Source organism: Suricata suricatta, chromosome 3, assembly GCF_006229205.1.
Source record: "Suricata suricatta isolate VVHF042 chromosome 3, meerkat_22Aug2017_6uvM2_HiC, whole genome shotgun sequence".
NCBI classification, from domain to species: domain Eukaryota; kingdom Metazoa; phylum Chordata; class Mammalia; order Carnivora; family Herpestidae; genus Suricata; species Suricata suricatta.
Genome location: NC_043702.1, coordinates 10961115 through 10978669, shown reverse-complemented (window position 1 = coordinate 10978669; position 17555 = coordinate 10961115). Strand labels below are relative to the sequence as shown.

General features: G+C 40.7%; 1 protein-coding gene across 1 annotated transcript in view; it reads right to left on the bottom strand.

Annotated features, from left to right (window-relative positions):
- COL4A4 (collagen type IV alpha 4 chain) overlaps nucleotides 1-17555 on the bottom strand; it is a 129561-nt gene that overhangs the window by 54103 nt on the left and 57903 nt on the right. The window contains exons 14-25 of the mRNA XM_029933685.1: nucleotides 16444-16524; nucleotides 15595-15648; nucleotides 15280-15339; nucleotides 14351-14395; nucleotides 13740-13793; nucleotides 12898-12967; nucleotides 12031-12135; nucleotides 7989-8153; nucleotides 4910-4999; nucleotides 3819-3982; nucleotides 1370-1442; nucleotides 132-238 (exon numbers count right to left, since the gene is read on the bottom strand). Of these exons, the coding sequence (XP_029789545.1) occupies nucleotides 132-238; nucleotides 1370-1442; nucleotides 3819-3982; nucleotides 4910-4999; nucleotides 7989-8153; nucleotides 12031-12135; nucleotides 12898-12967; nucleotides 13740-13793; nucleotides 14351-14395; nucleotides 15280-15339; nucleotides 15595-15648; nucleotides 16444-16524 (1068 nt within the window). The remainder of the gene's footprint in view (nucleotides 1-131; nucleotides 239-1369; nucleotides 1443-3818; nucleotides 3983-4909; nucleotides 5000-7988; nucleotides 8154-12030; nucleotides 12136-12897; nucleotides 12968-13739; nucleotides 13794-14350; nucleotides 14396-15279; nucleotides 15340-15594; nucleotides 15649-16443; nucleotides 16525-17555) is intronic.

Sequence of the window (17555 nt, the reverse complement as noted above, 5' to 3'; positions counted from 1 at the left end):
GTGGAAGGTGTCTTTGATTCACAGCATGTAATGCTTTACTGAACCCCACTTTTAAGTTGAGAAGGTGAAAATAGATGCCCATGACCACATAAGAAAATGAAACTCTATAGCCAAAGAAGAATCATACATACCGGGCGTCCTGGTTCCCCCCTTTTTCCAGGAAGTCCATCCCGGCCATGTTGTCCCTGTTGCCCTGGAAATCCTGGGAGCCCATCAGGACCCCTTTCTCCTTTCTGCCCTGGGAATAAAGGCCAAAAGATGTTCAAGCCCTTTTCAGCAGTTGGGTGAAATAGAAGGAAACACAGGACCGGTAGATTGTTTCCGTCAACTAGAGTCATGTAAAGACAACCACATGAAAGTCAGAGGGGAGAATGACAACAGTCAAATGCATCGAATCCCTTATTTGGGGAGCATTCTCCGAGGAGGTTGTGTAAGGAAGCACCGGTCACATCACCACGGTGTGTGTGGTGCCAAGCATGATGCTCCATCCCCCGGCAATGGAGAATGGGGACCAGTCCATGGCTGCCCACTTGCCCCAGTCTAGCCCTATCTTTCCAGATCTTTTTTTTTTTCCCAAGCTGGAGCTGAGAAGGCAGAGCTAGCTCTCTTTCTTCTTGTAAGAACTTAGACCTTCCACCTGGAAGGGGAGTCTACCCACAGCCCAGGGAAAGCTGGTCTTGGGGAGAAATGCAGACACTGCAGTCTGGTGGACCCAGGTATCACAGGAGACGATGTCTGCCATTTCAAATTTTGTGTGGCTGAGTCAATAAATTACTTTGTTTTCTAAAACTGCTTCAAGCTGGGTTTCTGTCATGACCAAAATAGTCTTGATTAATACAGGATGCTATACTGCACTGAAAATACAGTATGCAAGTCAAAGGAGGTCTTGTGTCAAATCCAAGTTCACAATAATGAGGATTTAAATATGTGGCTAAAGGAGCATTTATGTTTCCAAATCAGAGATAGAGGAGTTGAGGTTCCACATTCTCACAGCGCTGTGAAGGTCAAGAAATATTATTATTTATTTGAGAGAGAGAGAGAAAGAGAGAGAGAGAGCACAAGCTGGGTAGAGGAGCACAGGGAGAGAGAGACAGAGAATCTTAAGCAGGTTCCATGCTCAGGGCAGAGCCAGATGTGGGGCTTCATCCCATGACTCCGGGATCATGACTTGAGCCAAAATCAAGAGTTGGATGCTCAACCAACTGAGCCACTCAGGAGCCCCAAGCAAGGAATATTTTTTAAAGCAATTTGGACAGTCCTGTGTCTTGTTATAGAATTGATCTGTGGTCACAAGGGAAATGAATGCAAGATGATGGCTCATGCATCAGTCATTAAAATGGCAGGCAGCTAAGTGATTGACTAGCCTCACCTTTCACTCTTGAAACAACCAGGTCACCCTTTTCTCCTTTACTGCCAGGTGGTCCTGCAGCACCAGGTTTTCCCTTGGTGAGAAACAAAAGGCACAAATCAGTGTAATTTTGATGGGTCAAGAGTTATTCCCCTACATCTAATCTCTCTCTTCTTTCCTTCTAAATCACCTGTTTCAGATTCTGGTGTGGTACTCTTGGTATCAAACTGAGGCCCTTGACCTGACTTTAAAAGCTTGTGGAATGGTCTGTGCCAGATTCAACAGGAGCATCTATCGCTATCAATTTTCTGGTTTTGGCAATGTACTATGGTTATGTACTCTATCACAGGGGACACTGGGTGAAGGGCCCATGGGAACTCTCTGCATGTCAAGTCCATGACCTTGGTTTGCTCTGCAACTCATCAGGGGCAGTGATTCTGCCTTTTCACTGGTGTACCCCTTAAGGCCCTCAGAATATGTTGCTGAACTGAATTCTCACCAACAAGCCTATAAGACAGGTGTTGTTATATCCATTTTATAAATGAGGCACTGAGGCCCAAGAAGACTGTAGAGCTGGCCAATGTCATAGTTGGGATTTGAAGGTGGGTCCATGTGCCTCCAGGCTCCCATGCCTTGCACAACAGCATCTTGGTAGGAAACCCCCAACCTCAGACTATGGCGATAAATACAAAGCTTCATTCTAACCACAGAAAAAATTGCAAAGAACCTAAACGCACTTTTCTGTTTTCTACTTGCCTACCACTCTGCGGCTGCTGAAGCCAGGGACCAGCTGCTGAGAGAGGATGTGTCTGTTGAAGTCATATGGACAGGATCATGTACAGAAAAAAGACATCAGAAATATAACCTGTCCAAAGAGGTAAGTCCTAAGGCAGCTGAATGACATAAAGCTGAGCCAGGACAACCCTGGGTGAACTAGAAATTCCTCCTGAAATATGTTTCCCCTGAGAAGCAACTCAAGAGAAAGCCACCAAAATATTTTGCAGTCAGTAGTATCATCTTCTTATGAAGGCACCACTATAAAAAAATGACTACTCAAATGCCATTATAAAAACAGACTATAAAATGCAAAGTACTTAATAGCTACAGCCATGCTCATTTAACATACATGTATTAAGGAGTTAGCTTGTTGTCAAGCAGACTTTGCGAGTGTGTTTTGCAAGGTGTGTTGAGAGGGAGGCACTGAGAGAGAGCCTAACTGTAACCCTCACTTAAGAGTCTCAGACAGGAACCTTATTTTTATGGCATGTGCTGGGGAAAATAAAAAAGAGTACATTGGGGCTGATGGTTAGGCTCCAGGTCACCCCAGGATTAAGGCTCTTGCATTGAGAGGAGACAGGCAGGCTGTGTCTAGCCTCTAGAGTAATTCTCTTAGGGCCAGTGAGTTTATTCTGAGGAGTCAAGTTGCTGAAAGGCTGTGCCTCAACTTGAGTCACTTGCAAAGGTCAGCAGATGGGAACCATTTCAAAACAGATCTACTCTGTGATACAGAATATCACATAAACCCTGATAAAGCCAATGTTTGTATCTCCAGCTTGGACCTCTCATCTGAATCTCTTACTTGGATGCCAGCTCACTATCCTTCAAAACCTTGACTTGCTTGTCTGACTGGCACCTCAAATTTAAGATGGCCCCAATGATACTAGTTCCTTTCCCCACTCCATGCCTACTCTTCACATTGTTTTCCCATTTGGGTCTTATCCTTTACTTTTCTTCTTCTAACATCTCATGTCCAGCCTAACAGCCAATCTATTAGCACTAATCTCAAAACATATTGAGAATCTAATCACTTCTCGTCACACCCAGCACCAACTAACTCATCTTCCTTCATATTTCACCAGGACTCCTGCAGTAGTCCTCCAGCTCATCTCCCTCCTGCTTCCCTTGCCCCCTGTTGTCTGTTCTTACTAGAACTACCAGAATGAGCCATTCAAAGCTAATGTCAGCCATAGAGCATTATGTCTCTCTCTTCTTAAAACTTTCCACTGTCAACCAGAATAAAAGCCCAAACCCAACCCACCCACCAAGCCCCATGGTCCACGGCCCCACATAACCTCCAGCCACTTCTTTGATTCATCTCCTTCAGCTAGCTCTGCCGCTCAAGCCACACTAGATGGTGATGCCCTTTATCATCATCAGCCATACGTACTCATCTATTTGCTACATGGTATGTGTCCGTCCCAATCCCAGGAGTCCCTGGGAGGGCAAAGCCTGTGCTCTGCTCCCTTCTGTACCCCCAGCACCTAGAATGGCACCTGGAACATAGTAGGTGCTCAATAAATATTAGTTGAATGAATGAATGAATGAATACAGATGATTTTTTTTGTCATTAATATACGTATAGGTTCAAAACATAAAATACATATCACACTATACATCAGAAAGAGCTACAGTTGAATTTTATCACTGTCTCTTTTAACGAGAAAGATTGTTACTGGTAAGAGCTACTCACTGGTGGTCCTGGAGATCCTTCAGCACCCGGAGGGCCTGGATAACCTTTTTCTCCAAGCCACCCAGGGAGCCCCAAGTCTCCCTTACTACCCTGCCTCCCAGGAAGTCCTGGAGGGCCTGGTGGGCCCATGGGACCAGGCTCACAGGCACAGAGCCCTGCGTTTCCTAGACAGAGGATAAAAGGCAGCTTTGTCATATTTCCTGAATAAAATCCCCAAAAGCGTTTACTAAACAAAACCAAGAATGAAAATAAGAACACAAAGGGTCTGACGTGCATGGTTCTCATCTCCCATAATTGATAATGTGTGATGGGGGGAGGGTCCCTGTGTAGGGACACCTAGGCATAGTCTACATGGGGCAGATATACCATTTCTAGACAAATGGGGTGTCTTGGGTCTTAATAAACTCATTCTGATAAACTGATATACAGTTTTACTAAAGGAACTTCAAAAATAAGAAATCTTATTTTTAAAAGTTTAAAAGCCTTTTATTTGGTTCCTGCTGAAGAAACAACCAAAAAAAATGGGTTAGAGCATAAACTCTAAACAAATAAACAAATAATATGTGAAAAAGGATTCTAACTGCATTGAATATTACAACTGATCATTCACTACAACGTGTTTTGTAATCATCAGGACTTTTAGTCTAAAAAAGTGCCTTTCAGACAGTCAAACTCAGCACTGTTTATGCTCACATACCCACCTGTTCCAAATGGTCAAAAAGGCACCAAACAATTTAGGGTGGAGAAACACTAAGCCATAAGCATTTGATGATGCTGAGAAATATGGACCCAAAGACAGAACATGAAATAAAAGATGAATACCTTCCCATCTCTGCTTCTTTTAAGGCACAAAGAGCACCTCATGAAAAAAAGTCTCCACTCTGAGGCAAATTTCACAGCAGGTAAATGTCTCCTTTAGACTCTCAGATACAAAGACTTGACTTTTGTCAAGTTCTTGTCCCATCATAAGCACATAACGAAGAGGCGCACTCAAGGGGGTAACTAAGGTGTGCATCACATCGTGGTGAGATGCTCCATGCCCCTCCCCATGCTATTGTCCTCAGGCAAGCCTATCTTTGATGCATACTTGCCTTTTTCTCCTTTCGAGCCTCTTCTTCCTGGAGGACCCACTTTGCCTTTTATTCCTTGTGGTCCAGGGTGCCCAACACTACAATATATAACTTTAAAGGGGGGAAGGAGGGTGCAATATAAGAGAATCACTTGGTTTTTGTGAACGTCTCGTGCAGACCAAGTGCACTCCTGTCTTCCCTTTAAGCCTGCTTTCTTCCATTCCTTTCCCAACTGTCTTTCTCTCTACTAGAAGAATGTATGTACAAATAGACCGTACAATTGTCACAGCATGCTGCTGCTACCACACCGTTGATAAAGACATCCTAATCTCAACTTAGTGAGTTGTAGAGCAAGGTGATGGACCAAAAAAAAAAAAAAAAACCAAAGACAATAAAGAAATAAAGAAATAAAAACAAACAAAAATAACTGTACAGCAAACATTCTTTTCCCCTTCAATTATGAACAATTACCAAATTAAGAAAACATATCAAAGCAAAAATTCAGAGACATCTGATAAAGGGTGACAGATAAAATGTAAACAATAAGGTCTTAATTCTCCCCAAATCCCAGTAAAACAGCAAATGAGTAAAAGAATATTATAAAAAGGTATAAGCCCACAGTACAAAAAAAAGAGGGGGGAAGGAAACAAAGCAAAAAGTGTGAAAGAACCTAGCAGATCCTGAAAAGCTGAATTCTAAGCAAGCAGTGGGGAGAGCGAACGAAGAACACAATTTACATGAGAAATCTCCCAAAGGTCAGGAATTGGTACCTTGAAGTAGAATGACAGTGCCCCAAATAGGATGACTGGTTCAAGAAATAGTTCAGTCATTAAAACTCCCTTCTTAAAAATTACAGCAGCAATTATGACCCCTTAGAATTGGAGGAAAGAGAAAATGTAGCTAGAAGAAAACTTTGAAATATGCTACATAATTTAAAAAGTAGTTGAAGGAAAGCATTTCACCCCCTAAAACATGAACGGACTGCTACAAAAGAAAACATTAAGGGATTGTCTGGGTGGCTCAGTAGGTTAAGCGTCCAACTCTTGGTTTCCGCTCAGGTCATAATCTCATGACTTCATGAGTTCAAGCCCGGCTGCTGACAGTACAGAGCCTGTTTGGGATTCTGTCTCCCTCTCTCTCTGCCCCTCCCCCATTCACTGTATCTCTGTCTTTCTCAAAATAAGCAAATAAACCTAAAATTTTTTAAAGAAAATATTAAAACAGAAAAATAGCAACAACAAAACCCTGAGAAATGAAAAAAAAATATTGTAAAGGTAGAAATTGGAAAATTTTGGAGTAGAGATGTAAAACGGAGTTGAGGAAGTCTACCAGAAAGTGTTACAGAAAATAAGAAAGTGAAAAAGCCTAAAGAGATATAGGGTGGATTCTCTAACAGGCAAATATGTAGACTCCAGAAGGAGAAAACAGGGGGGAAATGGAGGAGAAAGTATCCTCAGAGAAACATCTCAAGAAATTTTTCCAGAAATAGAGGACTTGTGTTGGCTTGAACTATAGCTCACTGAGTGCCTATAGATGTGCCTACACAGAGGCAAGTTATTGTGAAATTCAAGGTCATTGGGCAAAAAAAAAAAGAAAAATTCTGTAAGAGTTCAGAGCAGAAAACATATTTCAAAGGATTAAGAATCTAAATGTCACTGGTCTTCTTAGTAAGAACTCTAGAAAACAATGGACAATGTGTAGAAAAATATCATTCCAATCTGGAATTTTATATTCAGCCAAACTATCAACCAAATTCCCCAGTAGAATAAAGGCATTTTGAGATAGGTAAAGTATACTTCTTCTCAGGACATATGATGATAGATATATGAGATATAATTATGATAGAGATATGTGAGTTGTAGGTAACAAGGGGACCCAGAGAGAGAGAGAAACCGAGACACCGAGAAACAGATATAGAGCAAGAGAAAAAGAGAGAGAAAGAATCCCCAGGATAATGGGAAAGGAAGATCTTGAAACAGTGTCTGAGACAGCTTAAAATTGCCACCTGACCTAATTTAAACAGTTTAAAAAGCTCCAGGAGAGATTTATTCAAAGAGATAATACTGATAAAATATTTAATGAGTTAGAATGGAGATTTATACAATTCTAGATGGCTTGAGGTTAAATTCACAGTAAGTATATTGAAAACCAAGCAAACACACAAAGAAAACAAGACTACTGTTAACAAAATGGTATGCTAGGAAAGTAATAACATCTATTATTATATGGCCGAGCTGGTGGACAGCATTTATGTAACGATTCAGTGTAACTAAATACTTTTATGTAGTCTAAATTAAAAATAACTATATTGAATAGGCTTTGGGAGTAGAAAATGTGCATATGTCTAGTGAGAAGGACTGAAAGAGCTAATTTCATCTTCCATGGAAGGAAGTCAAAAGATAAGTCTCAAAGTCAAGAATTTAGAAATAGCAATACAAGGGGGCGCCTGGGTGGCTCAGTCAGTTAAGCATCCAACTTCGGCTCAGGTCATGATCTCACAGCTCATGACTTTGAACCCTGTGTCAGGCTCTGTGCTGACAGCTCCAAGCTTGGAGCCTGCTTCAGATTCTGTGTCTCCATCTCTGTCTGCCCCCAACCCCCACCAAAGAAATGAACATTAAAAAATAAAAATAAAGAAAAAAGAAATAGCAATACAAGTACACTTAAGGGCACTAGAAAGGCAAATAAAAAAAGATTCCAACGACTTGGGTGAAGATAATTGCCCCTGCAGAGGAAGGAACAGGAGAAGGGGTGGCCTGGGACAGCAATTCTTCACAACGGGCTTCATAGAAATGCCTGACTCCAATCCAACTCTATCTACAACTCCGGTAAAAATTAAATCTACATTTAAAAAACAAAAAATTGTAGTAATTTACAAAACTCTGTCATTCACTCTTAAATCCTCAACCAAATATTTTCTTATGCTTTAGCTGATGTGATATCCAATATCAGTCTACTTTTTTATTATTAATCATACTAACTTGGCTCATGACACATTAGATAATGATAAAAAATATTTAGAAAGTCACACTTTCTGAAAAACACCACAGATACCACATGCAACATAAATGCCAATGAATACGGAGGAGGAGTACTTTACCATTGGATCCCGGAGGGCCCTGCAGTCCTGGAGCTCCGGGCAACCCAGGAGGTCCGGGGTCCCCTGGCTTCCCCGGAGTGGCATCAGCTCTCCCTGGGACACCGGCTGCCCCTTGAAGTCCTGGATGACCCGGAAACCCTCTTGGCCCGGGGGGTCCCATTATGCCTCCAAAGGAAATTGAGAATGAAAACCACATGTAACTCTCTGAGTAAACTTTTTTTTTTTAAATCAAAAGTACATTCTTCCTTAGACTGTAAAAAAATTTTAATGAAAAAAAAATATACTTCAAAATTAACTTGACTTCCCAGCCATAAGGATACCTCATCTTCTTTGAAACAAGCCCACAAGTTGAAATATTGAGGAAACAGATTTTCTACCTTTTTCCTATTATTTAGGGTTATTAGAGAAAAAAGTACTAAGTTTTAATCAGACTTATTTTTCAATCTTCTTACTTTGAAAATTTGGTTAAAAATAATCTGGATGAACATATTAGCACATGTAGTGAATAAAATTATGGACTCACATATCATCTCCATAAGATACAGAATACCGTACCTTTCATAATAAGCTAGGTTAGGGAAGGGATAGTGGTGCTGTATTAGAACCCAATCTCTCTCCAGCCATATGTGCTTAAGTAAGTTACTGAACTTCTTTAATCATCTGTATCTACTCAGAGGTTTGTTATGAGGATTAAATAAAATAATTCATGTACAGATCCTAGTGCAATAAATACCTGGTAATTACACACCTTCAATGAATGTTGAGATGTTCAGTGAGTTCAGGGGTCAAAGTGAATAAAATCTAACTCCTACTTTCTCGTGACATCTGACTCCCTTCCTGGGGGCTTTGGCTAAAGACCTATGAGAGTGACCGCTTCTCGTAGCATCTTCTTCCTGAGTATAAATCTCTCTGTGGAAGATTACAGTTTCCAAAGATGGCTACCATGGTAGGTCTCATTCCTCACACTCTTGTTCTCCTCCCCTTGAATGTGATGGGCTTTTGTTATAATCTGGACTAAAAAGTACAGCAGAAGTGACACTATATGTAAAGACCATGGCTAGGTCATTAAAGATGATTCAGCTTCTGCCTTGTGAGCTGAAATGCTTGGGGTTGGAATCCTGATTCACCATAGAAGCAATATCACGGATCTGAAGCCACCATGCGATAAGGAAGCCTAAATAAGTACAGAGCCAGACAGAGAGATCATGAGACTATAGGAAAGACACAGGACAGAGATGCCCAGCCAGTCCTCATGTACCCGTAGCAGTCATAAAATAGCTATGACCATCCCAGTCTAGACTTCCTCAGCTTAGCCTTTTCTGAATTCTTGAACCACAGAGTGAGGGGTAATATACTGATTGTGTTTTAAGCCACTAGGTTTTGGGTAATTCATTCGGCAATAAACAGAAACCTTGTCAGTAATCAGTAGGTAGCACACTAGCTAAGTTAATGGCATTCATTGCCGTGTGCATGGCTTTGGCTTGCTGGGGCTTTGCATATATTTTCAAACATTACCTTTACCCCTCAGTCTTGCAAAGTTTGTGCATTATAGATAAGGTACAGAAATTTAGACCAATAATAGCTAACATGGTTAATGGCATTCTAAGAACTGTATACATATTACTTCCTTCAACCCTAACAAGAACACTCTAAAGGTGAGAAAGCTGAGGCACAGAGAGGTTTAGTAAACGCTTAAGATCACACTGCTTCTAAATCAACAAGTCAGGCAATAACAGATGTCAGTGAGGATGCAGAGAAAGAGGATCTCTTTTTCACTGTTGGAGGGAATGCAAACTGGTACACCCAGTCTGGAAAGCAGTACAGAGAGTCCTCAAAAAATTAAAAACAGAACTATCCTATGACCCAGCAATTGCACTACTAGCTATTTATCCAAGGGATACAGGTGTGCTGTTTCAAAGGAACACATGGTCCCCAATGTTTGTAGCAGCACTGTCAACAATAGCCAAAGTATGGAAAGAGCCCAGATGTCCGTAGATGGATGAATGGATAAAGAAGCCGTGGTATATTTATACAATGGAGTATTACTCAACAATCAAAAAGAATGAAATTTTGCCATTTGCAACTATGTGGATAGAACTAGAGGATATCATACTAAGTGAAATTAGTCAGAGAAAGACAAATAATATGACTTCACTCATATGAGGATATTAAGATACAAAACAGATGAACATAAGGGAAAGGAAGTTAAAATAATTTAAAAACAGGGAAGGGGTGAAAACATAAGAGACTCTTAAATATGGAGAACAAACATAGGGTTACTGGATGGATTGCGGGAGGGAGGATGGGCTAAATGGGCAAGGGGAATTAAGGAATCTACTCTTGAAATCACTGTTGCACTGTATGGTAACTAACTTGGATGTAAACTTTAAAAAATAAATAAAAAATTAAAATAAAATAAAGATGCTAAAAAAAAGATCACCCTGCTTGTATGTGGTAGAACCTGGAATGTTTTTAGTCCATAGTGTAAACACTATGTTTACAAGGCTATGAACAATGGTGTACTTAAATGAAATGTGCCCCTGTGGACGTGGCTGTCGCCTTGGCTTCATGTCATTCCTGAGACTTGTCTCCAAACCTCTAAGGTCATTGGATGGACCTGGCAGCATGAAGTTGTGCCTAGCATTTAAAAATTTTTTTCAGAACAAAAGAGTGGCATAGAAAATAGAATACATCATGTCCAAAAAGGTATTATCGAGTGAAATTTGTGTTTCCATCATACGTATATATGGATACATATATTGTTCAACATAATGTAAATGCAATATAATACAAAATGTATTTTTTATAATAGATTGTAGTCAAGACTTGAAAGCCATTGGGTTAGTTCTTTTAAAAAAAAATCTTGTGGAATTAAGAGCCTTTCTGTTATATTCAGTTTTCAATCTGCTAGAGATATGTATTGTTTACTCCCACTGGGTTTTGATTTCAATCTGCCAGAGCCACTATTTTATTATAAGTAAGTCTCAAAGAAGAAATCTAAGACCAGAGGTTAATAATTCCTGACCAACTGAGTAGTCTCTCCATGACTTATATAGTCCTGGGTCAATGAAGCCAAGGCATCGGTATCTACAGATTAAATCAACTAAACACAACCTCGCCACCTTTATGGTCCATTATCAGATCCTACAAAGTAGAAGCTAGATTCATAGAAGATTAAAGAGCTTTGTAATTAACAGATGAATGTCAGGAAACGTCTCACTCCTTCTCAGTAAATTTAACAAGAAACACAGACTGAGTAAAATTACGTCTATTCAAGACTTTCTCCTCGCGCATTTGATGACTTCTCCTGAGTTCCTGAAATGCAATTCTCCTCTATACTTCTATTCCTAGCCATACTTGGGAATATTAACTAGCACCACACTTGAAGGAGTTCAAAGTCCTATGTCAATAGGATTCTTTCCCAGGCGCTTCCTCAACTGTTACCATGAGCTGTAAGGTCTTATTTTGTTTTGTTTTGGAGGCGGTAGTGAGGACTGTTGTCTTGGTTTTGATTTTTAAACAAAGGCTGAATCATAGTTTTATCTTTTAATTCATAATTGTGTTTCCATCTTTCATAAAGAGGAACTTAATTTTAACGAATAGATGTCAACAGGAAGAGCCTTTCCAAGGGGATGAAAAGACCTGAAAAAGTACTTTGAGCTTGGCACCAGTTTCCAAATCTTATCTGCCTGTGACAATCTTGTGGGATGCCTCTTATACACACATAGTCCTCACTACACCCCCGAGATGCTGACTGAATATTTCTGAAGTACAGCCAAGGGACTTGGATTTCCTCCAAGTAGCCATTAATTGGTTTGAGTTCAGTGGTTCTTAAGCCGCGCTGTACATTAGAAATAAGAGATGCTTTTATAACGGCAGATGCCTAGGTCCATGCTCCAGAATGCCCAACATTCTTCATCTGGGTTGGGTTGGCCATCAGTTGAGATGCTCCAAGTTGGCCTCAGTGTCAGCTAGAGTTGAAGACCTCCAGTGAGGATGAGGATGTAGGAAACCTGGTGTGTAAAGACCAGTGGATTTCTACCTGCACAGGTTGCCCCTGGTAGTCCTGAGGGACCAGGGAGACCGGGTGGTCCCACAGACCCCGTTTCTCCGTAGCGGCCAGGGCGCCCCGGATCCCCTGGAGGGCCTGCCCAAAACAACAACACGTGTCAATGTAATCGATGTATATATACATTCTAAAATTCACACACAATTACTTCTCTTGAAGCTTGGATGAGTATAACTAAAAGATTGTTCTTGCAATTTCCTGCCACATTTAGAAATGCAGGATCTTAGGAGTGCTTGAGGGGCTCAGTCAATTAAGCATCCGACTCTTGATTTTGGTTCAGGTTGTGATCTTGCAGTTCAGGAGATTGAGCCCCGTGGTGGCATCCATGCTGATTGTGCAGAGCCTGCTTGGGGTTCTCTCTCTCCACCTCTCTCTGCCCCTCCCCCACTCATGCTCATGCTCTCTCTCTTTCCTCTCACTCTCTTTCTCAAAGGAAATAAACTTAAAACAGTGCAGGCTCTTAGATCCCTTCTCTGCAAACACATGACTTTTGAGCGAGCGCCATCTTTCTCACTGACCTGGGTCACTTTTTTCTTGGAGGCAGCCTCCCGGTAGGTCTTAGACGGTTTGGAAACATTTTTTTAGCAATTAAAATTGTAAACGTGACATAACAAAAATCTCTGCATACAGCTTACATACTAAAAAAATAATACTTGGAGTCTTATGCCAACAGAGATAGTCTAGATGCACTTATCAACCTGCACTTGTAAGTTACATATTCTTGCTAAAATCACTGGATTTAGCATTTGTCAATATGCAACTACTAGGCCACACCCTCTGTCAGGGTCACCCAAGTCCCATTTCCTAATAATTGATGGTGGAACCAAGCTAAACACAAACCTTTGAGCGGAAGAGATGGAGTTATCAAAACACCTGGTGGTCCTGGGTACCCACGATCTCCAGGGTCCCCCTGAAATCAGTCATTCATACACTTTTCTTAGAAATATTAATATTTTTCTCATGTTGCCTGTAACTAAATCTTAGAAGGACAAAGAGTGCATTCATATGAGAAATTAAGCTTATAGGCTGACCAGAAAAAAGAATGGTGCACAGAGTTCTGGGAATAAAAGAAGCATCCCACCTCTACATGCAAGCTGAAGGAAATGACCAACCAGCAAAACTCTCATAAAAGGAAAAAAATAAGTTGAAAAATTTTTTCATACCCATAAATTAGATACCTCTGAAACCAAAAAGCTTCTTAGATATACTACAAGCATTCACATCAAACTTGGCACTTTGGGATAAACAGTCTATTCACCTACAAAATCTGAATCTACATCTTATTTTAACAGCAAATACTGTGGCCCTCATATGCTACCATGGCTGGATGTGAGGTCACAGAGGTGCAAAGGAAAGAAAAAATGCAGCGGTGAAAGCAGAGAGCACTTCACAACTCCCTCTGATTTTAATTGGGAAAGTAGCTGATCCCCATGGAATTTTGGAAACTTTCATGATTATTCACCTTCAAAAGGTTCATTTCTCAAATATAAAATGTAATCATTTATAACATGCATTGAAATAATATATACCAAATTAACTCTGTTGCTTTCCAAAGCTATGTTTCTTAATGATTCTTTCAAATATTTTTTTAAAATAAATTAGTTAACATAAGGGATATAGAATTTTATCAGGCTATCCTCAAATAAGCCTGTTTTGTTTTGTTTTGTTTTGTTTTGTTTTACCTTTGGGCCAAGAAATCCAAATGATCCAGGATCTCCAAATAGTCCTGGTTCTCCCTGCAAATAACCACAAACATGCCTTTAAAAAAAAAAAAAGTAAGGGGCGACTGGGTGGCTCAGTTGGTTAAGCTTCTGACTTTGGCTCAGGTCATGATCTCATGATTTGTGAGTCTGAACCCTGCCGGGCTCTGTGCTGACAGATTAAAGCCTGGAGCCTGTTTGAGATTCTGTGTCTCCCTCTCTCTGCCCCTCCCCTGCTCACACTCTGTCTGTCTGTCTGTCTGTCCCTCTCTCTCTGTCTCTCTCTCTGTCTCTCTCTCTTTCTTTCAAAAATAAATAAATACTTAAAAAATAAATCTTTTTTAATCTGAATGACACATGCCCACTGAGATTCTGTGCAAAGTCTTATCGCTGCTTTTGGATTGCTTCAGGAAGTTTTGTAAGTTAGTTTTTACACCTACAGCTAGATCATGCAATTCATAAAATAAATGTGTTTCCTTTGCCAATTACTGTGTGCATACTTTTATGCCTGTTCTAGTACAATTTTTGAATGACACTGAATTATATTTATGAATGAAAATGTACTTCTCAGGTCTATGATTGTGTACATTTACCTTTAATCCTGGAAAGCCTGGCCATCCATAGGAACCAGGATCACCCTAATAAATTCACAAAAATCAGCACAAGCAGAATTAAATTACAGTGCCCGAACAAGTTCGATGCATTGTTTTCACCTTATCAAATTGCTTTATGGACATTCAATCTCGTCTCCAAAGGTAGCCGAATAAAAGGAAATATGTATAAAGTAGATTGTTTCTTTATAACATTTGCTATTTCAACTGATCTTTAATTTTATTTTAAAAATGCATGTCCTTGCCAGTGTCTTAAATTAAAAACATATTTTTGTTGTTGTTCTTGTGTTTTAACTTACTTAGTCTAATGCTTGCACTGGGCTGAATTTCTTTGGAATCATTGCAGTATACTTTGTCTAGAGATTAATAGGTACTCTGTGCATTATCAGCAGTAAAAATGATCATGGAAGCCAATGTTGTCCCATTAGCTATGGAGTCTGGAACCAAATAAACTCAAGACCCTGGCCCACAGGGGGTCTAGCCTCCACAGCGATTCCATCAGTGCTTACCCCATTGGTGGTGTGTGTAGTGACGTGTGAGGTCTGATGCTGGATTTTTCTGTAGCCACTGCCCGTAGATCAGTACCCTCTTTTATCAAATAGGCTTTCATGAACAATTCCAAGCTGCTATTTGCACGGACACTGAACCACACAGGAAATGCCACAATCCTGTTCCTTCCCACCAATTCTATCTCCTGCTTGTCTGGTTTAATCTAAATGATGTCAACGGAAGGAATGTTTTGTTGAGATATGTCGCTGTTACATCATTCTTACCCAAAATACAGTGTTCCCGTTTGAGAAAACCTCCACTTTTGAGTTCTTAAGAATATGGATCTAGTTTTGTAAAAATACGACAGAGAAAGCTAACTCAGGGACATTAGGGGCAGCGGGGATGGCATGGACAAGCCTTACCCGAGGTCCTGAGAAGCCAGGAATACCCTTCTCTCCTTTGGCCCCAAATCCAGGTTTTCCCTTAAAGAGATGCCAACATTCAGAGGCATTCAAGCAGCAACATGGCATTCAAAAGCAAAATGAAATTTAAATGTTATTGTCAGCAGCTTAAAGGAAACAAGTACTTTAGAATAGATGCCCTACAGGATTATGACAAAATAGGGAAAACGTCTAGTTATGTACATTAGCATTTACAACAATAAAGACCCGTGCAAAAAATTTTTAAATTAACATGGCATATCATACAAATGAAAACATGGTATTTCAATGAATTACCTTAGGTCCCGGTGGTCCTGGAGGTCCAGTTACACCAGGCATTCCTTTGATGCCCTAAAAATCACAATGACTATTATCTGGCTTATTCTTATTATTTGACATACTGAATTCCATCTCTTTCAGAGAGTACCTCTTTCAACAACCATTTCACTAATTTTCAAAATAAAGGATTACTCTTTAACGGTCGCTAACGAGCAAGTAAGGGCCAGGTGCACTTGTAACCTGCCACTACTCAGACTAGCCCTGTGTGAGAGGTGTAGTGTTGTGGGGCGCAGGGGACGTGACTGTCCCGGGACTGGGGCATCAGATGCAAGCTGGGAACACAGCCATTGAGAGGAGTGGCTCATTTTGAGCACATCAGTGGAATTTAATCCAGTCATTAAAAACTGACAGCAGAATCTGTGTGTGGCATCTGTAACCTCAGCATCGCAGGATGACGGAGGAAGTGATATTTGCCAAACGTCTATTACATGTCCAGCTCTACACACCTGTTACGTTGTCAATTACCAAAACGTCAAGCCCACATGTAATATCTCAAGGACAACTGGACTTCTAGGGGTCTTTTCAGCCCAGTGTATCAAGGACAATATCAATGGGGCACTATCATCTGGAGGACATGTCACCATTTAGCAGCCCTGGGTCTGTGATGCAGCAGCTGAATAAACTTGAGAACACTGGTAGTTTTTCCAAGCCTCATTTTCCAAGGCTGTACAATGGGGTTAATGACAGTACACATCCTGCTAAGGTTGCTTTGGGATTGATGTAGGGATGCCTGTGGCCGCTCAACAGTTTGTTGGCAGAGGTTCGTATTCAGAAAATTATGAAGGCAACATATGGATTGGGAATTACCTTCTCTCCTTTATACAGACAATAATCAGGTGGCTGTACCAGTAAGGTAGGTCCAGGAGAACCCTGCAGGCCGACTTCACCCTTTAAAAAAAATCAGAATAATAGGAATTTCATATTATTTTTATTTTGAAATAAAGTTTGAAACAAAGAAGATTTTCACGCATGCATGGTGATATAATGCATATAATCCTGCGTCTCATGAATTTAAAATAAAGATCATGGCAAATACATCATGTAATTTAAACTATTTATTGTTTTTCATGAGTAATAATACTTATCATTAGAAATAAAATTAAAAAACAGAAACAAAAATTTAAAAAACAAAAAAACTAGGGGCACCTGGTGGCTCAGTCAACTGAGCATCCAACTCTTGATCTCAGCTCAGGTCTTGATTTCAGGTTCATGAGATCAAGCCCTATGTTGGGCTCCATGCTGGGCATGGAGCCTACTTAAAATCAAAATCAAAATCAAAATCATAATCAAAATAAAAACTAAATTAAAATTTAAAAATAAATTTTAGGGAGAGAAGCCAAGATGGCAGAGAGGAAGGGAGCTCTGTAAACTTCATCTGTCCCATCGATCGAACTGAGAAGGACATTACTCTCATCTGCAAGAGTGGATGGAGAAAATACGGACTCCAGAAGGAAGAGAACCTGAAGGATACCTGAGTGAGTGAGTGCAAACTGGGGAGATTGGAAAACGGGCCAGCCCGAGATGGGCAGGGGAGGTGGGAGCCCCAGCTCAATGCGGGGCAAGCATGTGGAGCCCAAGAGACAAAGGGAAGAGACAGAGAAACTGAACACGCTCATGGTACTGTCTCTGGGAAGAGGTAAAGAACACTTAACCATGCTTGGAGAGAGAAGCTCACTCCATAGATAACTGCTGGGTAACCTAAATCCCGAAGCCAGGTGGCGCAAGGTAAGGAACAGCTTCCAGCCCTGCGCCATCTTAGCAAGGAGTGGGCAGCCATGGCAGCGGCGGTGTCAGGGGTGCTCACTTCGACCTCAGTTTTGGGAGTGGGAGCACGCACCTCATTTCCACAGCGCATCTCACCCCCAGCATTGGCTGCACGAAACCTGAATCCTGGGTGCCAACAGGGAAAAAATAGCCCC